This window comes from Xyrauchen texanus, chromosome 14 (assembly GCF_025860055.1).
Source record: "Xyrauchen texanus isolate HMW12.3.18 chromosome 14, RBS_HiC_50CHRs, whole genome shotgun sequence".
NCBI lineage: Eukaryota > Metazoa > Chordata > Actinopteri > Cypriniformes > Catostomidae > Xyrauchen > Xyrauchen texanus.
In genome coordinates this window covers 2,056,030-2,082,632 of record NC_068289.1, presented here as the reverse complement: position 1 = coordinate 2,082,632, position 26,603 = coordinate 2,056,030, and the positions used below count along the sequence as shown (strand labels likewise).

Here is a 26,603-nt window from a genome sequence, read left to right as displayed (position 1 = left end):
GTATTTCCTGGAGGCTGCCTACGGATATGACAGTAATAGTTTGTATGGGGCTGGACTTGTTGGAGTCCTCATTGGTGGTTTGAACGGGTGAAACATATCCACTGTAATGAAGGATATCCATGCTGCAGGTCATCAAAAACTTTCAGATGACAGTTACACATCTCTTTCTGATCTTGTTGTCATATGTGTGAAGCTCGTGCAACATCAGTGATCTTTTATGCAGAGTTGACAGATGTTTTATGCATGCGACACAACGTGATAACATTGTCCGAAGAAGAAACCATTCAAAATTAAACAAGCGTAGTGTCTCATCTTCTGATGTACTTTGAAACAAAGTACTGTGGTAATGTTTCACAACACAGCAAGCAATTGATCAAATAATTCAAAAAGAATTTAAAAGCCAAACCAGCCTTAATAAATTCAACACCAAAGCTCTGTTAAGTTAAACTAAAACACATTTTATATTTATTTCAAAATAGCTCGTCCTGTCAACCATTGGTCCTTAACATCACGGCAATCATCTGATAACATTAGCTGGTGAATCATGAGATCTGCTCCCTCTATTTCTGAAAAATGATAATAATCTCTCCAAATACCCATTGGCATATTCACCATTACCCGTTTGGAAACAGAACTCGTAATTTATGCATGTGGTGATGCCCAGAATAAGAAAAGTATGAGTCCGTGGAAATAATGCAAATATTGTGTCCATAAGTGAAATTAATGTGGAATAAATGGAGGAATACAATTTTCCTTGATCTTTTGACAATAAAGTGTTATTATACTATAAAAATATTCTGCATGTTTTAGAACTCAAAACTTCCTTCTCCCTGTAAAAAGAGTGTATCTGTTAAAAGCAAGCTTCCAAAATGACTCGTTGTTTACATTCTCCACATTGTGATGTCACACTGTGGTAGACATTTGCATCTGACCGCCTCCACGACAACACATCAAACTCTAATTTACCTTATCACTTTCGTAGCCCGCCCAGTAGCGGTCTGTCAAGAGCAGAGAGCCAATCATAACAGTGGGAGTTTACTGTCAAGTCTTAAAGGAGAATCAGCACCAAAACCAAGTGTTCTGACAGAGGGTCAGAATGAGGGTGGAAAACGATCATGTTTTACAAATATATGACTGTTTTTTGTGCAAACAAACTCCACTAATATAAGTCAACCTCAAGATATACACTCACTGAACATGATATTAGGAACACTATAGACCTAATAAAGAGCCCAACGTGGTTGGTCTTCAGCTGTTTTAGCTCATCCGCCTCAAGGTTTGACGTGTTGTGCATTCTGAGATGCTATTCTGCTCACTACAATTGTACAGAGTGGTTATCCGAGTTACCGTAGCCTTTCTGTCAGCTCGAACCAGCCTGGCCATTCTCCGTTGACATCTCTCATTAACAAACCATTTCCGTCCGCACAACTGCCGCTCACTGGATGTTTTTTGTTGTTGTTGTTTTTGGCCAGTAAACTCTTTGAGACTGTTGAAAATCCCAGGAGATCAGCAATTACAAAAATACACACCAACAATCATGCCACGGTCGAAATCACTGAGATCAAATTTTTTCCCCATTCTGATGGTTGATGTGAACATCAACTGAAGCTCCTGACCCATATCTGCATGATTTTATGCATCGCACTGCTGGGCACACGATTGGCTGATTGGATAATCTCATGAATAAGTAGGTGTACAGGTGTTCCTAATAAAGTGCTCAGTGAGTTCATATTGAACTAATAAAAAAGGGATACCATGACCGTTTTAACATTAGGAATCTTATTTTGTAACCCACAGTGTCTGTTACTACCATTAAAGTTGGCTTTGGATAGACTGCAAGACAATCTGACATTAACATCTATATAATACAGTTCTGTATATAAAACACAAATGTAAAAGAATACATTTGGAAAACTGGGACTAGTGGGAAGTTTTGTGTATTTTGAATGGAAATAAGAACGAGTATATCATAAAAGCAAAACACTTTTAATCACACTGTTTAATGAGGATGAATTTGAATATCTGGGCTCTCGCTTTGTTCATTAATGTTTAATTATGCAGACCGGAATGCCATTTGTGACTTAACATTTGTGTTTTGCTGTTAAATTAAACATTAATTTGAAAGCTACATAAAGACACAACTCAACGTTGAAGCGCTTTAGATAGCAGGGTTAATTATCTCCAATTTTGCACAACTCCTGAGATGGATTAGAGAGCTATCAGCTGCCGAGAGAAAACAAAAGCAAAAGAAGAGGGAATGAAAGACAGTCCATTGCATTCTCTAACGCATTCTCTTGTGTGACGTATCACGCAATGTTTAATTCATTGTTTATAACTGCATAGGCCCGATTAAAAATAATAATAAAAACAAAAGTCAGAAACAAAATATACGTAAAATGTTTCACAAGGAGGAAATACTGTTTCTGTATCCTACATTCTCTAGATTGCCATTTTAATGAGCAAGCCATTCTTTAAAGGATTAATTGGTACGTAGATTTGATTAAAATAGTAAGTTGTAATATAAAAACCCCCAAAAACATCCACTACTGAAGTACTGAATTGCAAGTCATTGTAAAACATGATAAAATATTGATGCATAAAATAATATCAATGTAATATCAATAATAATCAATTTATGTATAAGCGCATACTTTTAAGTCTTTACTAGAAAAACGTTACTGTGCATTTCCAATGTTTAGTTAATTGAATAATTGTATGCCAGTGTGGTGTTGCTTTTGCTGAATTGGAAAATTTATTAAAAAATATTCCTTTATTTAAGATGATTTTGAACTTTGTGTTTGAAACCAACAGACAAAACCACTGCAAAAGAAAACACTCATTTGGGTAAACTGTATTTGTGTTGGACTTATGACTCAAAACCTTGTATTTCTGTCACTCACTCAACGTTGTGTTGATGTAGTGACACTAGGGGTCACTCTTGTGAGCCACAAACACCTCTGATCTTTAAGAAAAGGCCAATGGGAATGGGCACATGGAATTTGCATGCCACTCCCCTGGACATACGGGTATAAAAGGAGCTGGCTCGCAACCACTCATTCAGATTTTTCCATCCATTCACCTCGGTGTATGCTGTTGGATATATGGTGCATTTCAGCGGTTTCTCGCCCCTGGGTGCTTCGACAGCTAAAAAGAGAGAGTATTTTCCTCTAAAAGTGTGACACTGAGTGTCTATTTAAAGATGCCTGTCCATCTGTGAATACTTCCTGGTTGCAGTCGTTACCTCTCTGCCTCTGACGGCCATGAACACTGTCTCAGCGTGGCTCTAGCCCAAACAGGTGAGACAGCGATCGTGGCCGTCAGAGGCATAGAGGTAACGACTGCAACCAGGCTGCTCATGCTCTCACTGCGACCGAAATGTTGTGGTCGAGGCTTTCCTTCTTCAGAGGGAAACTACACTACAACCGCTCCCCGCACCGGTCCTTCTACCTACGGGTACGAGATCACGACGGTTAGTGCTGGGGGTGATTTGGGGACCCCAAAGGGAGTGGTTTTACTCACTTTGCACATTTACATGGACTGCACACAGAGCTTTAGAAGCTCCGAGCAGCTCTTTGTCTGCTTTGGAGGACAGCGGACAAAGAGGGCTATCTCCAAACAGAGGATCGCCCACTGGATCTTGGATGCCATAGCTTTGGCATACCAGGCCCAGGACGTGCCGCCTCCTTTGGGACTATGAGCACACGTGCTAGTATTCCCTGTACCGGGGTAGGTGCTCCACATGTGCTGGTTCCCTATTGGTAAATCCACATCTTCCTTAGGCAGAGCTCCCTCTGCCAATGGTCGCCGTGTTTGTAGAGCTCCTCCCCTCCAGGTAGGACCTACCGTGGGGACTTCTTCCACATCCGATACTGCCGGTTGGTAAGTCCATGTGACGTATCCTCCCTTCGAGCAGGGTGTGGTCTCCGTGGTGTCTTTCCCATTGGGAAAAGTGGGAGAAAAAAGAAGATAAGAGGCCACAGCTGGCGTGGCCTGTCCCCACTATGAGTTTGTCTTGTCTCCAGGGTGCGAGGGGCTGTACTGCACTCGTGGGGCATTGTGGAAGGTTACGTGGGGGCCTGGTGCACTTGCTATGAGGCACTCAGTGGTTTGCCTGCACCTGCACCGCCAGTCCACGTAACACAGTGGCATTTCGTATAGGGACCTCTAGTGTTACTACATCGACACAATAGTGTCGACAATCTGTAATGAGTGACAGATTTGTAATGTCTTGGTTTCTGTTGTAACCTCTGTTCCCTGATGGAGGAAATGAGACTTTGTGTCCCTCTTGCCACAACGCTGAGCTACCCGCTGAAATGGCCAGGACCCTGTCTCGGCTCCTCAACGCAAAACCTGTATGAGTGGTTGCGAGCCAGCTCCTTTTATACCTGTATATCCAGGGGAGTGGCATGCAAATTCCACTCACCAATTCCCATTGGCCTTTTCTCAATGATCTGAGGTGTTTGGGGCTCACAAGAGCGACCCCTAGTGTCACTACATCAACACAAAGTCTCGTTCCCTCCATCAGGGTATGGAGGTTATGACAGTAACCAAGAAGTTACTGAGATATACTGTAGCTCTTATGACAACTACCCCCGGCTTCCCCTATACGTGTTCATAACCTCCATCACCTTATCCAGGGAAACATAGTTTAAACAATCATATCAAGTACACAATATTACTGGAAAATATTTTTAAGAATGTGTGCATCTCAAATGTGTAAATGTTTTGTAACTTCCCCTATACTACAAAAGGGACATTGCTACAGTACTACATGCAAGAATGTCTTTTATTTGTCCTGAGTCGTGGTAATTCATACGCACTGGCTAAAAGAAAGTCATTTTGCTGCTTTAATCTCCTTTGTAATCTGCTGTCTGAATCTCAAATCCTTCCTTTCACCCCATGATTATTCCCGAATATACAGTATATTGTTTTGCTATGAATACTGAAATTAATGCTCAATACAATGTAAGAAGCTTTATACACTAAGCGAAAGCACTTCAAATACCTTTCTTCCAACTCTCTTGTAAAGTGGTTTTAAGAGATGAAAGATTTTGTGCTCGGAAGCTTAGAGGTGCAGTAATATATTACAGATCTGAGTAGTGCTTGAAACTGCACAAAGTTTCTACGAATTACAAAGACAATCTAAACAACATTTTGTAATTAGACAATACGTCACTTCATTAGCTCAATTCTATAAAATGTCCTCTCAACAGCATGATACTTTGCAGTCCTTCTAGGCAAGTGTCAGATCTCTCCTACTCAATGTAAGGCCTGCCAGTCTGTCATAATCTGTGGTAAACATGCCCGAAAGGTGCCCTGTGTAATAAGACACTAGATCTGACAGTGCCTGGCCAAAGATCTTCACATACATGGACAGTTCATGAGATGGCGTGTGGGCATGAACCACATGCTAGTTATCATAGTGCCTATAAACATTGCAATTGCCACCACTGGCCACATTCCAAACAGCATGAATTGGATCAAGATTGCAGTATATTCTCTGCCTATTTTTTGGGAAAGGATTCTTTGATTCATTTTGGCCCCTCTGACTGACCTCAGCCAAGGATTTCCCCCAGGTAATTCCTGATCAAATGTAACTCAAGCTTTTGGATTCGTACCAGATCATCTATGCAATGTAAACTTATAGTATATTTGTTTGACATTGAAATTGCAACTCCAATACGCTGTAAGAGTGCTGAATATCCATTGATATTATACTAATAATATACTGTTTACAATATTCACCACAACTGCATTTCAACTGTCAGTAATATGTACATTTCACGTACTTGCATTAAAAATATTGTAGTGTGGATATTATATGGAAGAACATTGGTTGATCAAGCATGATGAAATTTCTATCTACTGTTTAAAATAAAAATTATTAACATTGTAAAATGGCATTTAATGTACAGTGAAGACGCACAAGATCACAACTATCTCAAAGAAACAATAATCTCACCCAGGGTAACGTAAAAATAACCCCTTTTCATGACATAAAATTACATATTTAATATTAAGCTGAACTCGAAACATAATTATAACCCCAGTTACTTTTAAATGTTAGTTAATAAAACCCCCAAACAGTCCCGAAACCTACACAGACCTACCTCATTAACTATGCGAACACAACAGCCAATAGTAAGTCCCCAAGCAGAAACATCAACAGATGTTACGGTATATTCCTGGAAAGGACTATAATTCTGACATTTCATTAAAATAGGTAAACTTGCCATTTTGTCCTTTGCACAAAGAAAAGTGACGTCTGATTGGATCATCTTATCACTGATCTTCAAAGGCCCCTGTCTTACCTCTTCAACCTTTACCACTTCAAGTCACACAATGTCAAATGCAACATGCTGCTTTAGAAATGGTATAAAACTATAAACACAGTCATTTTTACAATTTTGGAAGCTGGTTTGGTATAAATCGGGTGTGCAATGCACTCTGTATTCTGACTACTTAATGTCGTTATGATGATGTCACAACCAGCCTGTTATGGTGCACATTTCTAAATGTAGTTCCTGCATTTGCAGTTTGGATATTCCACCAGCAGGTGGTAATAAAGTTAATGACCAAACTCTGAAAATAGAGTGGAACATCAAATGTCCCTTACAATAGCCATTTTATTAAACAAATATTGTATTAGATTTGTGATAAACTACCTATATTTCATGATTTATTTGTAATTTGTATTGGTATTTTTCCACCATTTGTCATAGAATGATTTTAATTCACTGCAAAAGGGGCCGGTGGAAGAAGTTGGAGTAAATAGTTTGGATTTGGTCTGATTTATTTGACTATTTAGTTATTTTGATAATATTTTAGTTTCTTTTGAAGTTTAGAGATATTTTTGGTCTATTTTTTTCGTGTTCCAATAAATGTATACAATTTTTCAAAACCAAAATGAACCGGAAGTGAAGCGCATTCACTTAAAACATTAATACTAGCCATGATTTTTGCATCAGATGAAAATTATTAATAATACAAACATTCTCTATAATTTAATGGAGTGTAAATACAAATCCTGACGAGAACCACATTTTCCATATATATAAGGAGCGTGTCACTGTCATACAAATGTTGTTTTGTTAATTCACAAAAAATTATTAGAGAATTCCATATATCTATTCTTCTCATTTCATGCATTCAGTCCATTTTTAAACTTCCAACTTCTTATGAATGTGCTGTCTTTGTTTACATCACTGATGCTTGAGGGAATGGACTATATCATAGGACGCAGACACTGCAATTACCAGAGAGAAAACTCAGAATTAAGTTGCACTTGACTGAGCCCATTAGTGCTTTGCATTCATAATTTGACCAAAACCCCCTTGCACTTAGACTTAGCAAATGCGTGCAAAAAAATACCAAATCTTCATGGCCATGCATTCTGACTTTGCACTTATAACGTAAAGCAAAGCTTTGTGCTTAGGGCTAGTGCTCTTAAAGTATATGAATGTATAAATGTAAGCGCAGTCTAGTTCTAGGAAGACTAGCAGCTGTACATCATGGCACCATTAGCGGGGTAACTCCCAGCCAATCACATGTAAGCTGTTGCTTTATAAGTGTGCTCACAATCTATCACATTGCTGATTCAGTGTGCTAACACGGCAACCTCCTCCACCCCACCACCACCTGTTGAGTCCCGTCCTGTATGGGGGTAGGCTCCTCGCCCCTGCCTCCTATCTCCGGCAGGACATGATGGTTCTGAGTACTACAACTTCGGACCACCAGACGGGGCTTACGCCAAAGCGAGACGTTACTTTTCTGTTTTATATTCATCAAATATATATTAAATTCTGGATTTAATCGTCTTTTTCACGCAGGTGACACAAGTGGGGACGTGATGAGATTCAGATTTCCATTGTCTGACGTTTTTGTTTCCTGCTGCACAGCTACAGTAAATGATCGGCTGTGCAAGAAACATGTTCGATGTTCAGGACGACTGTTTTGGAAGATAATACTTCTCCATGGGTTGATTAAAAGCAAAAAAACTATGGAAAGTGTTCTTTTCTCACAGGCTTTCAGTTGTGGTTAGGATGACAATGTGTTAATATGATGATACAAATGGTATGTCATGTTGTTCCAAAATTACAGTATTGCTATAACCAGATTGTGGCAGGGCGGAGGGCTGGGTCGTGATCATACACACCCGGTCCCTTCTCAGGCTAATCAAGCCTCCGAGAGGGATAAAGGCCGACTGTGGAAGATGGTGCAAGAGAGAGAGAGAGAGAGAGAGAGAGAGAGAGAGATTGTTTACGGCAGCTGACCGTCATGTGTGTGTGTTTGTGTCTTTTGTTTCATTTTATCCTTAAAACTATTATTTATATCGTCAAGCCGGTTCTCGCCTCCTCCTTGCCCATCTATATCCCTTTACACAGACTTCATAGTCGAATGAAATGTTCCTATCACTGTACGCCAATATGTGTTACAACAGTTTAGGCTCCAGACCCTTGTGCTCATATTCCAAAATGCATGGTCTTTTTTTACATTTGTTCATTTAAAAAAATGCTAAATACATCACCTCCAGCATTGCTTTTTTAATTCAAGGCTTCTAAATTTCAACTGATAAATGCTGTAATCCTTGGATTAGCAGAGATATTAGGATCCGCACAAGCATTTAAGGGTAAAATCAGAAGTGACAGAAGCATAAAAAGGAATAAAAGTCAACACTAGACGCTTAATACTCTGATCAAAACATCTAATAAAAGAATTTGAACTTTCTTAATCGCTACGATCCCTCATCTGACACGAGTGTTTTGTCTTGCCCTAAACCGAGCAGATCTTCAAGACCTCGGATAAATGCTTGAGATTGCAAATCGGACTCTCCATGCTGTCGAATTAATGACCTTCCACACTAATTTCTAATCCCAGTTGAGGTTGATTGACAGCGATGGCAGACTACGAAATGGCTTGGTACCATCATTACAAGCACTTTTTTCCTCTGTGAGAGTTTGGGATTATTTAAGATTACTGTTTAATGCCTTTTTAATCTCTCCTGCAGAAAAAGATTTCTGGGCGAAATACTGGACAGCGAGCACAGTGCTGGCGATAAGACATAAGAGTGCGATGAGATCGGAATCGGCTTTTTATCCGCAGTTTGCCTCATTATGAGAGCTAACTCTGCTATCAATTTATTGATAAACGTTTGCTGCCTCGAAATACTGTCGAGATTATCTCTCTTTAGATAAGTCTTAATGAAAAGTCTTCACAACAAGAATGACTGGATAGAAATATCAGGAAATGCTCTTGGATGTTCGAGAACTTCCTAAAAGTTCCATTTAAACGTTGGTGTGCAGCTAAAAGACTGTGTGGTTATTTCAAAGGCAGCTCATCTTTTCTAGCTAATCTCTTGAGAAATACTTGAGGGTTTTTAAGAGGTATGACACCAGTTATGACAGACAATATCAAGCCTTTAAGAAGCAGGCCTGGCCAAAGCCCTGGCTGCTAAGCTAACTGAGCAATTGGATTTCTTGAGGTCGTTTCAATCCCTTGAGACTTCATAAATGCATTGAGCAACTCCGTTAAGCCGTGATCTTACAATGTCGAAAAAGGATCAGCGAGCCCAAGATGTTATCTGAAGTGAGACCTTGTGACTCTGTTTTCAAGATGAATGGCAAAGAGCTTTACTTTGTACTGACAAATGTGTCACAATATGGCTTCACCGTCAGATTTCCAAGACATTTATTCATCTGCGTAATATATGGGGCTAGTTCACACACAGGGTCACAAGGGACCCTATCCCAGTAACTCGGGTTTTGAGTCAAAATTCCAATCACATAAATGTGTTAATAAAATTGACATCTAGCTCTGATCATGTTTACTAAAGTTTACAGTGCAGTTATTTAGTTGTATCTAGTGTTTGCTAATTTGCGTAACTTGTACACCGGTACAGTATAGAATAATACCTGCATACAATAAATAAGGTAAACCAAAATATCAGTTTTACCAATTAGTCTGTGCCGATAGTTGCTGAAAGTTTTTATTATCATTATTATTCCATGTTACACTGTGGGCAGCTCTGGAGGATTCTACGGTTCTTATAACAGCAGCAGAAGTGAAATAAAAACAATCACTGACACTTTGTGGAGATTTAATGTATCCCAATTTCCTCACTTCAATGCGTATTTTGTTAAATGGTAAATGGTCTGCACTTATATAGCACCTTTTAACCTTAGAGGTATTCAAAGCACTTTACACTTTGACTCATTCACCCATTCACACACCAATGGCGGCAGAGCTGCATGTAAGGCGCTAGTCTGCCATTGGGAGCATCTTGGGGTTCAGTGTCTTGCCCAAGGACACTTTGGCATGTGGAGTCGTGTGGGGCGGGAATCAAACCGCCGGCCCTGCGATTAGTGGCCGACCCACACTACCAACTGAGCCACAGTATGTGAATAGACCGAAACATGCTCCGTCTTTTGAATAATACACCTTATTTCTCACCGTACATTCACACCAGAAGCGGCGAGAGCATTAAAATTCGCTCTGGCTGCCCTGCCTTCAACGCTCGAGGACGCTCGTGGACGCTCTGACGTAGTTGAAATAGGCGGTAACGTTTGTTCAGAATGCTTTGTTTTGTGAACTATATTTAAAGGGGCCGCAATTTAAACATCCAGACATGTCGCCAATTTACTTTTTGCCGACCGATCACAAGTAGCGCATATCCTCACAAACTCTTTAAAATCGATCGATGGCAGAAAGTAATTAAAATTATAGTTGTTTGTTATCAAAATAAAATACATTTGTAATAATAACTGTGGTCTTGGTCATATATTACAGGCAAACCCGCCACGGCAATAATCAGTTTCTCCTCCATTTTATCTTCGGAACGAATGTTTGGTGGGAACCAAAGTTTACACGGTTGTGTTCTCTAGACTTCGCTAGAGCAGAGCACTTCTATACTCCAATAAGTTGCCACCAAACCGCATCACAGCTCATTACCATAATGTTGACTGCACTTGAACTTTCATATGACACCCACAACGCCCAAGACTCGCCGCGCCGCTTCTCGCCGCCGAGACACACTGGATGTCATTGAAAATGAATGACTTCTGGTCGATTTGACGCTCTCGCTGCCTCTGGTGTGAACGCACGGTCATTAAACCTCATCTGGCGAAGTGTATAAATACTGTATATACGGGAGTGGTGGTGGTGTAGTGGGCTAAAGCCCTGAACTGGTAATCAGAAGGTTGCTGGTTCGATCCCCACAGTCACCACCATTGTGTCCTTGAGTAAGACACTTAACTCCAGGTTGCTCCGGGGGGATTGTCCCTGTAATAAGTGCACTGTAAGTCACTTTGGATAAAAGCGTCTGCCAAATGCATAAATGTAAATGTAATATACACACACAAATCCCTACATCAATTGAATATATAAGCTATTAAAAGCTTAATTTGTTAAATACTTAAATATAGAGTGTTATAATGGAGCCAAGTCTCTGTAATTTTAAAATAAGTCCCTGGTGTGTTTCAGGCTTTTTATAATTAAAAGTCCTGCGTTATGCACCAAAAAAGATTTCGGTTAAACAATAAACTGCATGTTATTTTATTTATTTTGGACTCTTGTAGCCTTTGTGTCTGTGCCTAGCATAGTAATGAAAGACTAAGATTTGTTTTAACATTTAACATAAATTTGTATCATCCAATTAATCGGTTATCGCCCTTTTCCACCACCATAGTTATCGGTATCGGCAAAATCCACTATTGGTCGACCTCTAAACTATAATAGAGGTTTAGAGGATGAAATTTGGCTCAGTGTTCTGTTATTGACTATCCTACCTGAATCACATTTTTCCGGCTGGATTTCTCTGTTGTCCACTCTATTACAGCCCCACAAAGATCCACACCATCTGGTTTACAACCTGGTTTCTACGGAGAAAGCACAATTACATGACCATTTTTGGCCAAGATACTAAATATAAACAGTTTTTCCCATGTATAATTTAACTCTGTGAAATAAAACAACTGATGAAGGACAGGCCACCCTTTAAATAAAACATTATATATTAAAAGATGACATTTGTCAGGAGATTTTAAAGTTTCCTTTCATATTGTCTACATTATGCGTGATGTTGTAGTCTCTTGCGTGATAGCAGCATAAAATATCACATATAGAATAAAGAAAAAGATCCACAGGCTTTTAAACTAAATGAAGGGCCACTTCACAGTCCTGCAGTTTTAATGAGGTGGCAAAAATACTTAACTTCATCCTGATAACCTCTGTGTATTGCCCTCAGAAATGGCAGAGAGCTTGGGGGCTTTGAAGCCACTTGACCATGAGTGATGTGGAAACTAATATGCATTAACCTCAGTGATGGCCACGACATTTCATTTACAAGTGAAGGTAACAAATTCTCTTGTGCTTTTAATCGGTTTCATTTTCTCTGTCTTGCACTGCAACTTGCCTAGCAGAGTACTTATATGCTGTCGAATTCTTTGCACGATGGGTACATTGTTCTCAACAATGTTTTCAATAGTTGGGAATAGGTATTTTGACAAACGTGTCTTACCAAATTAGCCACAGCTTCTTGTTTGCTCTCCTTATAGAATAAAAGCTCATTAGAGCAAAGAACAACCCAGGTTGAAGTCCAGTTTTTCCTGTAAAAACAGCAAAGTCATTTGCCAGTTATTATTTTTGTTGCTGTTGTTGTTAGTGATATTACTAATTATAATAAAATAGTATAATTATTATATAGATAAGTTGGTGGGTACCTCAGTTTCTTTCCTCCTTCAGCAATTTTTGCTTTGTTCAAATATTCTCCTTTTAGAACAGGCTGAATCACACAAAATATTTAGTCTTTGAGAATTTAAAAACAATCAGAACATTGAGACAATGGGTCAAAAATGCATTGGATATTTTGTTTTGATAATTTGCTGTTTGAAACCATGCTTCCCATTTCTGGTGATGAACGACAATTACTGTATGTTTAGACAGCCCTGATTTCAGCTCTTTATAGTAATCATTATGTTATTAAGTTTTGTGAGCAACCGCTGGCTAATTATCCCATTTTCCCTGGCTCTGAAAACCCAATTTCAAATGATGTCATAATGAAAGGGGTGCAATAGATCATACCTGCAGCCCAATATCAACGTTATGCTGAGACTGGTTCCTCCGGTGGCGGTTGATCTAAACAAAGAGCATGTGTTGCTAATGCAAATGAATCTGTATTATCTCTTACCAGAATATTATTAAATGAATTATGAATGAGCAAGTTACAACACCAACCAAAAGTCTGTAATTGTATATTCTTCAGATGATTTTCAGAAGCAACTCTTTTGTGACTTTTTTGAAAACTAAACTATAGCTTCATTGACATTTCCTTAAACTTTATATGCATTAACTTGGTGCTTTAATGTCTCCTACAATTTATGGTTTGCTTTATACAGTCACTGGACATTAGATCAATTGGATTTATTTAAATAACATCCAATAACTGACAAAATTTCAAACTACTTTCAAGAACCTTCATTTAAATTACGTTATTTACACAGTTACATTCAAATATTTTTTAGAATTCTAATTAAAAATGACAAACTGATGTAACTGGTGTTTAATTGTTAAGTATCTTGAAGTGTGTATTTATATAAAGTGTATATTGACAGATAGTCAAACAAATGAATAGACCTGAAACTGTCACATTTTATGAAAGGAGCATGTAAAGCAGATTTTGTTCATTTTGCTGTATGTTTTGCATGGTCGTATAGATTTTGAATCTATAACCTCAGTGTGCAGGAACAAAGCAGTGCGAACAGCAGGCCTTCTCCAGTAGTGCTGGCCTGCCCTCTGCTGTTTAACTGTAAGTGACACATTCTGCTCATTCGACCAATGCAACAGGAAGCTACACATAACATGTTACATGCAATGCAGTTATGCACATCCATGCAACCTTGATGTCCCGAAGTATAAGGGTTCATGAAAGAAAGGCATAAATGTGTCGTGAATGTGTCAATGTGAACACTTGCAGAGCTCACTGGTTTCTGTAGTAATTCAGGCTCTGGTATGACCATAGACTTTGTCTGGCTGAGTCTCTCTCCAGTACTGCTCTGGGAGTTCTTGATCCTCATCTGAACGGCTCCAGGAAGCACCAGTGCGGGCTGCTTGTGCATTGCTGTGACACTGAAAAAAGGAATAACATACTATAAACTTTTATTGCTATTTGCTCAGTAAAGCTGCTTTGAAACAATATGTATTGTAAAAGTCGCTTTACAAATAAAACTAAATTGAATTGAATTATTTGTTGTTTTTGATTGCCAGAAATGTAATGATGCATGGGACATGCACTGTATTATATTAGCATATAGAGGGGGTCCAAAAGTCTGAGACCACATTGAAAATCGTGAATTCAAAATCGACTTTTTCAGTGTTGAATACTTTCTCTTAGCACAGCTTATTATGCAGAGTATGCCATTCATATACATTTTCTCTAAAACTGTTAACAATGTTTGTCTGAGGCACTATGGTTCTCAGTAGGAAACCGATGGAGTCCGTACTCCGGGTAGGGAAGGAGGTATTGCCCCAAGTGAAGGAGTTTAAGTACCTCGGGTTCTTGTTCACGAGTGAGGGGACAATGGAGCGGGAGGTTGGCCGGAGAATCGGGGCAGCGGGGGCGGTATTGCACTCGCTTTATCACACCGTTGTCACGAAAAGAGAGCTGAGCCGAAAGGCAAAGCTCTCGATCTACCGGTCAATTTTTGTTCCTACCCTCACCTATGGTCATGAAGGCTGGGTCATGACCCAAAGAACTAGGTCGTGAGTACAAGCGGCCGAAATGGGTTTCCTCAGAAGGGTGGCGGGCTTCTCCCTTAGAGATAGGGTGAGGAGCTCAGTCATCCATGAGGAGCTCGGAGTAGAGCCGCTGCTCCTTTGCGTCGAAAGGAGCCAGTTGAGGTGGTTTGGGCATCTGGTAAGGATGCCTCCTGGCTGCCTCCCTAGGGAGGTGTTTCAGGCACGTCCAGCTGGGAGGAGGCCCCGGGGAAGACCCAGGATTAGGTGGAGAGATTACATCTCCACAGTGGCCTGGGAACGCCTCAGGGTCCCCCAGTCAGAACTGGTTAATGTGGCTCAGGATCGGGAAGTTTGGGGCCTCCTGCTGGAGCAGCTGCCCCCGTGACCCAACTTAGGATAAGCGGTTGAAGATGGATGGACTATGAAAATTGCTCCAGCGTGCGTTTCCCATACAATGACGTAACTCACTGCATAACCACCATAGTATGATGTTTTGTTCTGGAAATCAACAAGCTAGTCAGGACTGTTTCCCGAAACTGTAGTAACTATTTCGCACATCCATTGTTCAAACCACATTGGTTGAGCTGTCGTTAATGATGGGTAGATTAATAACTTAAATTAATATAAATTATAATATCTCATTTACACGTACACCAGAAGAACTCTGCTGAAGACACGAAAGTGCCATGCCCCTTGTAAGGCAACAGATGTATTGCGCTGCAATAGATGGGTCTTCGGTGTTCCCCTGACGCACTTGAGCATATCCACATGTGCACTCTTCAAAAACATATTAATGGCACTTATGTGTTTACATAAACACATAAAAGCCGTGTTCTACGACAGAAACCGTGCGTGATAAAGCGCTTTATCTTAACATTTACATTAAGCAGATGCTTTTATCCAAAGTGGCTTACAAATAAGGAACAAAAAATAAATTTGAAATACAGAAGTCAACAATATCTTCAGTATCGCACTGGCAAGTCCTCACAGTGGCTGGAGTAGTAAAGGTGCTACTAGCACAGAAGAAAGAGACTTGAACCACCATTAATCCTTAAAATGCTGCACTCGTGTTTACGTGACATTTCAGAATGCCGTTTTCTGACAACACCCTGGAAAAAATCATTTTCTTAAATGCATGAAAACATGGTCAAAGTCTTGACAGAATGAAAGAAGCCTCAGCAATGTCGAATGATGTCCACACATCAAACTATCAAGGAACTATGCTTCTAACCACAGTTAAAGACCTGCAGTTCCAACAGTGTAACTTTGGGGTTTACAAATGTTCGTTGAACTATGTTAGTAACGATGGAACTTGCGACCATAGTTGGCTAACGATGCTTTTGGGGAATGAACCCTTGTTTGTTTTGAGCAACCTGCTTAGACCCGCCCCAACCATGTTACTCAACCAATAGCATGAGTAAGGGGCGGGACTATCACTTTATTTGAACAATGGAAGACTGTTTCAGAAAGCTGTTTCTTTCCATTTGGTGGCGCAGAAATTACATACTTAAGCTTCAAGATTCTGCACTGTTTCTAGGTCACTAATCGAATTGTTGTCGAATTGTTGTCAACTGTATGTTGGTCTTGTAGTACAGGCCTATTTTAAACTATGGTTCAAATCTCTTTTTGCATGATGACTAATTTTAAAGGAGGCGTCAAACTAGAATTGCAAGTATGGTCACATTTGACAGCATGGGCTCTATTTTCATGAGTGTGCTAATGGTCTTATCACGTTTTTGTGAGAGCGATATATGTAACCGCAATTTTCGTGCCAGTGCAAAGTACAAATGGCCATGGGTGGGAGTGTTTGCGCTATGTATATGGGTGTATGCATGCAAATTGTTGGTGTATAGTATGTAAATGAAGTGCCGCAAAGCGCAATAAGTAATAAGAAATAAGTATTTGTGTTCAAACTCTGAAAATATAGTGTGGAACATCACATGGTATTAATATGATTTGTGTTTCAGTAGATGTAAATTAATAATAATACTTACATTCTCTATAATTTAACAGAGCGTAAATACAAATCCTGGTGAGAACCACATTTCCCATGTGTATAAAAGGAGCGTGTCACTGCTCGACATTCAAGAGTTAATGCACAAAAGTCCTTATTTCTATACTTCTAATTCATTGCGTACAGCCATTTACACAAGCAACTTCTAATGAATGTGCTGTCTGCTGTTTAAATCACTGCTGCTTGACAGGAGATGGACTACTGTATATAATAGAATGCAGACGGTGCCAGAGAATAACGTCCTAATTAAATTGCACTTGACCCCGCCCATTAGCGCTTTGCACATGCAGTTTCACCAAAACCACTTGCACCTAGAGTTAGCACAATTTAAAGTATTTTTTAATCCCCTTTTCTCTCAATTTTGGAATGGCCAATTCTCACTACTATTAGGTCCTCGTGGTGGTGCGGTTACTCGCCTCAATCCGGGTGGCGGAGGACGAGTCTCAGTTGCCTCTGCGTCTGAGACCGTCAATCCGCGCATCTTATCATGTGACTCGTTGTGCATGACACTGCGGAGACTCACAGCATGTGGAGGCTCATGCTACTCTCCACGATCCACACACAACTCACCACACGCCCCATTGAGAGAACCACTAATCACCACCACAAGGAGGTTACCCCATGTGACTCTACCCTCCCTAGCAACCGGGCCAATTTGGTTGCTTAGGAGACATGGCTGGAGTCACTCAGCACACCCTGGATTCAACTCGCGACTCCAGGGGTGGTAATCAGCGTTAATACTCGCTGAGATACCCAGACCCCAACTTAGCACATTTTTGCACAAAAATATAAAAACTTCCTGGCCATACCATTGACCATATGGCATAGCCCTGGCGCTCTTAAAATTGGGCCTATATCAGTTCCAATTCATCATTATATATCAATATGTGTTTTGAACTGACATAATGGACTGAATTCACTTCCTGATCATCTTCTAAACTGCAGTAGATTAAATTGTATTGCTTTCTGTATCTGAATCTGTTAGTGTCATTCGTTTGCTGCCTGTAAGCAGCGTTCGAACATTTCTACTGTAAGTTGCAACATCAGTTTGATTGCACCACCAGCACATAGTTGAGGAACTAATCTATCATGCTTGACTCAAATGCATTTCTCAACTACTACATTTTAAGCTAGATTGCTTGAACAGCAATAAAAGTGTTACGTATTTTTATAAGGAAATTCTCATTTATTCAAATTCATTTTCCCTTCGTTTGTCATTCGATTCAAATCAATTCAAATGAGCTTTACTGGCATGACAATTTGTACATTGTATTGCAAAAAGCATTTATATGAGCATGAAAAATAAAAATGAACAAAGTAGAACAAATTCTGTATTAAACAAGTGTGGAAAAAAGGGGGAAAATAAATAAATAAATAAAATAAACAGTGTGTGTGTGTGTGTGTGTGAGTGCGTGAGCGAGTGTGTGTGATTGTGTGTATCTGCCCTACTCTATCACCAGTGCTGTCTGTCTGTCTGTCTGTCTGTCTGTCTGTCTCTGCCCTTCTCTATCACCAGTGCTGTCTGTCTGTCTGTCTGTCTGTCTCTGCCCTACTCTATCACCAGTGCTGTCTGTCTGTCTGTCTGTATCTGCCCTTCTCTATCACCAGTGCTGTCTGTCTGTCTGTCTGTATCTGCCCTTCTCTATCTCCAGTGCTGTCTGTCTGTCTGTCTGTCTGTCTATCTGTATCTGCCCTTCTCTATCTCCAGGCTGTCTGTCTGTCTGTATCTGCCCTTCTCTATCACCAGTGCTGTCTGCCTGTCTGTCTGTCTGTCTGTATCTGCCCTTCTCTAACTCCAGTGCTGTCTGTCTGTCTGTCTGTCTCTGCCCTACTCTATCACCAGTGCTGTCTGTCTGTCTGTCTGTCTCTGCCCTACTCTATCACCAGTGCTGTCTGTCTGTCTGTCTGTCTGTCTGTCTATCTGTATCTGCCCTTCTCTATCTCCAGGCTGTCTGTCTGTCTGTATCTGCCCTTCTCTATATCCAGTGCTGTCTGCCTGTCTGTCTGTCTGTATCTGCCCTTCTCTAACTCCAGTGCTGTCTGTCTGTCTGTCTGTCTGTATCTGCCCTTCTCTATCTCCAGTGCTGTCTGCCTGTCTGTCTGTCTGTATCTGCCCTTCTCTATCTCCAGTGCTGTCTGCCTGTCTGTCTGTCTGTATCTGCCCTTCTCTAACTCCAGTGCTGTCTGTCTGTCTGTATCTGCCCTTCTCTATCACCAGTGCTGTCTGTCTGTCTGTCTGTCTGTCTGTATCTGCCCTTCTCTATCACCAGTGCTGTCTGTCTGTCTGTATCTGCCCTACTCTATCTCCAGGCTGTCTGTCTGTCTGTATCTGCCCTTCTCTATCACCAGTGCTGTCTGTCTGTCTGTCTGTCTGTATCTGCCCTTCTCTATAGTCTGTCTGTGGTCTCTCATTCTGTCTCTCGTCATGTGTTTCCTCAGTTTGTGGTGTCTGACTGTACTCAGGTGTTCTGCTGTTGTGTAATCTCTGTTTAGGGACAGATAACATTGTAGTTTGTTTTGTTTTTGTGTCAATAAGTTCGGTACTTTTCTATTTGTGCATGAATGATGTGGTTGGGCCAGATTGTGTGGATGAGGGTGTCCGTGTCCTGAGGCTGATTATTGTTAGTTGTGTTTGTGGAGCCTCAGGACCAGCTGAATGATGGGACTCTTCTCAGCGTTCACTTCATGGTTTTTAAGGGCTTTAAATTGATAAGAGTTGGGGTCACTCAGTTTTAGATGTTTCCCAAATGTAATGACTCTTTTCTCAATGTGGATTAATAGAGGGTATAATTCTGCCCTGCATGCATTATTAGGTGTGTTTCTCTGTACCCCAAGGATGCTTTTACAGAACTCTGTATGCAGGGCTTCAATCCCATTTCTGTCGCATTTGTCAAATTTGTGCCATATAGTGCAACAGGGTCTATGACTGACTGTTTTGAGCCAGATTCTAATCGGTATTTCAGATTGGAAAGATGTTTTAATGGCATAGAAAGCCCTTCTTGCTTTCTCTTTCAGTTTATTCATGGTCAAGTTGAGGTTTCCGTTTGCACTGAATTTTAATTTTAAACCAAATCAAATCAATTTGAAATCATTCACTCTAAAGCGTTAGTCACAGTAAACAACGAACTGCTCTTCAAAATTAAATGTTTTTAGTGTTGCAGGTTTTATACAGTAATATTTACGTCCACCACTAGTCCACTTTATTTTTAGGTGCTTTATTCATTCAAGATTAAATACAGTACTGTGCAACAGTTTTATGCACTTGTGAAAAACTTTCAAAGTGACGATTTCTTACAATCTTTCATTAATCAATTAACAGCATTCAAAATTCAGTAACCTGATCTCGTCTATCTGTTTCGGCTGTCTCTGTTGTTTCTGTCTCTTCATGTAATCTCAGACTGACTCCATGTTCAGTGGGGCACTGTGGGCACTGTGGCACTGTGGGGCACTGTGGGCACACTGTGGGGCAATGCCATCTGTTGCAGGGCTCCCTGTTCTTCTATTCTTATCTCTTCTATTCACAAAAGTAATGTTTGGGAGTCTAAAGTGTATTTTTCCAATTGACACACTAAAGTAGCAGATATAATTAACCATCTCAAGACAAATGCTTTTGGGAAACATCTTATGTAAGACACAGAACTGTATATTCAGTAAACACACACTTATGGCAACAATCTGAAATCAAAATCAGAGACACATTATATTTCTGCACAAGTACAAATTAATAACCAGTAATAATTCTGCTATAATCACTATTTAGCAATAACACATTATTTCCTGTTATTGTTATTATTTTTAATTAAACAAATAGTTTGACAATTTCTCACTCGCCAAGGCCATACAAGCACCGTTAGTATGTGCAAATATAGCTGAAACCTTTCCGTGGCTGTTAGTCTAGCGCACGCAACATTATAAAACACACACACACACACACACACACACACATATAAACACACACCCTGTATGGGGTCAGAATAAACAGGCAATAACTTACTTATACAGTCACACACACACACACTCTCTCTCTCACACACACACACACACACACACATATTCACACACACACACATAGTCACACACACATACTCTCTCACATACACACATACTCTCACACACACACATAGTCACACACACTCATACACATACAGTCACACACACACACACACACATAGTCACACACACACACAGCCACACACACACACATAGTCACACACACACACACATAGTCACACACACATAGTCACACACACACAGTCACACACACACACACACACACACACACACACACACATAGTCACACACACACACACACATAGTCACACACACACACACAGTCACACACACAGTCACACTCACACACACACACATAGTCACACACACACACAGTCACACACACACACACATACATAGTCACACACACAACCACACACACACACACAGCCACACACACACACACACACATAGTCACACACACACACAGTCACACACACACACACACACAGCCACACACACACAGTCACACACACACACACACACAGTCACACACACATTCACACAGCCACACACACACAGCCACACACACACACACACACATAGTCACACACACACAGTCACACACACACACACATACATAGTCACACACACAGCACACACACACACACACACACACACACACAGCCACACACATAGTCACACACACACACAGTCACACACACACACACACACACAGCCACACACACACATATAGTCACACACACACAGTCACACACACATTCACACACACACAGCCACACACACACAGCCACACACACACACACAGTCACACACACACAAACACACACACACACACAGTCACACACACACACACACACAGCCACACACACAGTCACACACACACAGCCACACACACACACACAGTCACACACACACAAACACACACACACACACAGTCACACACACACACACAGCCACACACACAGTCACACACACACACACACACACGTTGTGTTTCCATGTTTTATGGGGACTTTCCATAGACATAATGGTTTTTATACTGTACAAACTTTATATTCTATCCCCTAAACCTAACCCTACCCCTAAACCTAACCCTCACAGAAAACTTTCTGCATTTTTACATTTTCAAAAAACATAATTTAGTATGATTTATAAGCTGTTTTCCTCATGGGGACCAACAAAATGTCCCCACAAGGTCAAAAATTTCGGGTTTTACTATCCTTATGGGGACATTTGGTCCCCACAAAGTGATAAATACACGCTCACATTCACACACACACACACTCACACTCACACACACACACACACACACACACACACACACACACACACACACACACATGTAGTCATACACACACACACAGTCTCACACACACACACACATACATAGTCACATACACACACACAGTCACACACACACACACACAGCCACACACACACACACACACATAGTCACACACACACATTCACACACACACACATTCACACACACACACACACACACAGTCACACACACACACACACACACACACACACACACACGTAGTCATACACACACACACACACAGTCTCACACACACACACATACATAGTCACATACACACACACAGTCACACACACACACACACAGCCACACACACACACACACACATAGTCACACACACACAGTCACACACACACACACACACACACACACACACACACACACGTAGTCATACACACACACACACACACACACACACACACACAGTCTCACACATACACACATACATAGTCACACACACACACACGTAGTCATACACACACACACACACACAGTCACACACACACACACACACATACATGAAGTCTGTTGTTGACATGGTAACACACAGGAAATGAATAAATCTTAAAAAAATAAAAACATTTGTAAAGTATAGCGGAAACACAATGCCACTTTTAGTCATGCATGATAAGACACTTCTCTTTCGGTTGTTTACAAGAGCGGGCAACAGTTTCAATCATTGAACTTGCATTTAAATAAAAATTATTAAATAAAAATTATAAATCAAATTAAACATGCAATCAGTTTTATGACCTGCTATAGGCTGCGCACTAAACCTCTTTACATTTTGACCCTACATGTTTTAGTATATCAAGGTAAACAATACTTTTATATGTATAATTGCATCAAATAATAGTCAGTCATATTATTGCATGTACTGGAAATTGCACATAACGGCCCCTGTCAGGACTTAAACTCTCTTCAAGCAACATTTATTGGATATGTAATAAAACTCTCTATCAACGTCAACCTTAGAAACCTGTGCAGAGGAAAAAGTACCGTAAGCAACCATGCAAAGCATCAGTAACCGCTGCCACAGATACATTTCATTAACCTCATCATCTCTGACCATGTTCATCTTTTCACAACAAAACCATAAAAGCTGCATCTCTTTAAATCATTTGTACTAAAGATGACTACAGTAGACACTCGTACCTGATTCTTAGTCGTGTTCCAGAAAATAATGATCAAAGCGTTTATCAGTGGAGACAGAGAGAGAATGAAAGTGTAGTTTAGAGGAAGTGCACGAGTCACGTGGGAGACTCAAACTTGGTCTCTCAAGATGTGCAAGAATTAGGGCATAAATGGGGCTTCTGCTGTCACACTCTTCACTTCCTGAGGCCTGAAACAACATCAGGTTAAGATGGCCGCTGTACGTGCTCACAAGAACCGGTGAAAGGAGATCAGCACCATCTCAGAGGGTCCGTAGTGAAAGAAACGATCATATTGACTGACAGTTTGGAAATGTGTTACATTTGTTTGTGTGGACAATCCTGTTGGGCTTTGAGATCTTTATAAAGGTTCAAATTCAGCAATGATTTCCAACAGATTGAGACGTAATAAGCCTAGATATTGTTCCGTACCACTTTGTATTGTTGTGATGTCTGGCGACATCGTTTTTTTGATCTCCTTAAAACCAAATATAAGTATAAGTATTTTTTTTTTTCTCAAACCAGACAAAAACATATCATCAACTTGTTACATTCCTTAAATGAAAATGATTTGTGACACTGAGTTTCCACTTGAACTGTTTGAGGGCAGGACGTACATTGAAACACATCTCTGAGTGCAGCATAACCCCATTCAGCACTGTTCGTACAGGAAACCGCATCATAGCAATGTGGTTTGCTAATTCTCAGTCTTACATTTGTGATATGATCTTGCAATAAAAATGGCTTCCCTAATACAAAATATATAAACACATTTGTTCCAGGTAAAGCTAATTAATCTGACCATAAAATGTACATATGAAGATTTAATGAAGAAAAAATAAAGCATGTATTTATTTCTATTGGGTTGTTAGTTAAATAAAGGCTTTGAATGCAGCGCACATTTCGGCCACCAGATGGAAACCTTAATTTTACAAGAGCTTTACAACACCTAAACATTTTATGTTGTATTGCAGTACCAGAAAGCACCAGAAATTCAGTCATACTTTCACTGTGTATGTGTATTGTCGCGCTGTACTACTATAATCCACTAGAGGGAGACAAACACACAGGAAATAATGGTCTCTGTAAAAGTTGTGCCTCTGACACGTGTGCTACCATTAGCATACTATACTGTATGTATTAAATGTGTTAATAGATAATTTTAGGAATGTTACAGTCCTATGCATCTGCACGTCAAATTAGCTCTTTCCATAATCAGTCTTTGAAGTCTCGCAGATGTGCGGATTGGGAAGAATATGGCTGCATGATCAAGCTGTTGTGCTGAAACGTCATGAAGTTAATGTCACATATGCAAAAGCAAACTTATTGGTCATTTGTGATTTTGTTTTTAATATTTTGTGGTGAAACATGACCTGGACCGGTTCATGAGATTCACTCATTGAAAGATAAACAGCTTAAAGCAGCTTTTAAGCGGGTAATATGATATTATAATGCATGGTGCAATGAAGAAGTATTGAATGGTGCAAAGAATGAGCTTTCAAATAGGTTGTCAAACATCTGCTTTAGAGGCAAGAAGGCAGAGGGTTGGTGTTGCTCGACATCTTTTTCTTGGGTTGTTGTCATCTCACAGTATTTTAAAGCACATTTCATATTTAAATCGTTTTTTTTTTATAGTAAGTGATTTGGCCCAAAACTCCACCTTGTTCCTCAAAACTCCAGAATAAAACTGGATTTTTACATTTTCCTTGTGCATTTGAGTTGTGCTAATTTATGCAAACTCACCGCCGTGATACTAAGGCAGGCCTACTCAAATCTGGAAAGCTCAGGGGCCTCATATATTATACATTATAGCCTATTAATTAGGGGTGTAACAGTTCGATTTTCACATGGTTTGGTTTAACATTTTCAAAGAGGCACTTTCAACCACTTTCATTGCCATACACCAGAGATGTGCTTAAAAACAAGAAAGATATATCCTATATTAACTCCAAAACTGCTGCAGTGAAAAGTCATAAATGTTTGTTCACCCTCTTTAGGATTTGTGTGAAGGCGGATTAATGCTGCTATTGCAGGATCGACTATTATTTTTCCCTTTTTATGACTGTTATCATGACAAGCATACTTTATTTTGGTTTAGCTATTAAACGAGTTTGACACAGATTCGTGCTGTAATAGACCTTATTCACAACAGTGCCATCTTTGACGGTTATGAAAACGAGGCTGTGATTCGATTTACAGTCTCTGATGACATGCACTGACTGTATAAAGCTGCCAAAAAGCTCCTTGATCACAACCAAATTTACACAACTCATGTTTTTGCGTACTGAAATTTCTTTCCTTGTGATATTTTTTCAATATCTTGTCAGCGGAATAATCCAAAAACAACTGCACGTCAATCCCTCACAGACTCGTTGTCATTCCGGTCAAAAATCAAAGATGGCGCTGCTGTGAATAAGGTCTATGTGGTTGCTAAGGTGTTTTAGCACAATAGCACACCTCTCTTCAACAAGCCGCATGATTTGATGTGTCACTCATGTTTAGCTGTAACGTCCAGGACAGGTTACAGAAATTAATACTTATGGTTGGAGGATTGTTTAAATTCCAAACCCAAAGTATGAGCGATTACTTGCGTCATTCCACATTTTTCTGCCTTTAGTCTGATTTCTTTAATTCTCGTAAAGTCTCGTTGATCATATTGGCAAACTTTGCATCTTCAAAGAATCAAAGAAGCATGCGCACGAGGTAATTTATCTCTCTCTCTCTCTCTCTCTCTGTCTCTCTCACTATCTCTCTCGCTCTCTCTCTGTCTATGTCTCTCTCTCTCTTGCTCTCTCTCTCCCTCCTTCCCTCCCTCCCTCTCTCGCTCTCTCTCTCTTTCTGTCTCTTGCTCTCTCTCTGTCTCTCGCTCTCTCTCTCTCTCTCTCTCGCTGTCTTTGTGGTTGTGTGTGTGTGTGTGTGTGTGTGTGTGTGTGTGTGTGTGCAGAAGTTGGGAGACAGACAGAAAGAGAATTAGAGGGAGGAATGTGGTTGAGTTCACTAACAATGTCAGATTGTATTACGGCTGGAGGGCCATCACTCTCTGAGATAGGTGCTGTGTGTGCGTGGGGTTAATCCAGTGTTTATGAAACACACAGGGTGAATAGCCGGCCCGGTCACACTCAAACTCCACTGCTGTGTGATGTGTGTTTGCTCTGTCACTTCATCTTAGAGAGAGTGCACAGCTAAATGAGAGAGGGGAAGAGAAGAAGCACTCAAGGGGTTTTTCTTTCTTTTTAAAAGTGAGGACAGGTGAACAGGATCTTTAAGCCTCTCGATAAACATTCAACTTCTGAGAAAAGGCCATGAAGAAATTAAACGAGAGATTGTGAAACCATCTGACACACATGCATGTTTGTAATGGTGGAGACTT

At 40.3% G+C, this 26,603-nt stretch overlaps 1 protein-coding gene across 1 annotated transcript in view; it reads right to left on the bottom strand.

The window, feature by feature from the left end:
* Nucleotides 1-23,332, bottom strand: part of arhgap15 (Rho GTPase activating protein 15) — a 59,945-nt gene extending 36,613 nt beyond the window's left edge. The window contains exons 1-6 of the mRNA XM_052141929.1: nucleotides 23,238-23,332; nucleotides 13,977-14,121; nucleotides 13,078-13,131; nucleotides 12,717-12,778; nucleotides 12,515-12,602; nucleotides 11,784-11,873 (exon numbers count right to left, since the gene is read on the bottom strand). Coding sequence (XP_051997889.1) covers nucleotides 11,784-11,873; nucleotides 12,515-12,602; nucleotides 12,717-12,778; nucleotides 13,078-13,131; nucleotides 13,977-14,111 — 429 coding nt within the window. The 5' untranslated portion in view covers nucleotides 14,112-14,121; nucleotides 23,238-23,332. The remainder of the gene's footprint in view (nucleotides 1-11,783; nucleotides 11,874-12,514; nucleotides 12,603-12,716; nucleotides 12,779-13,077; nucleotides 13,132-13,976; nucleotides 14,122-23,237) is intronic.
* Nucleotides 23,333-26,603: the final 3,271 nt, after the last annotated feature.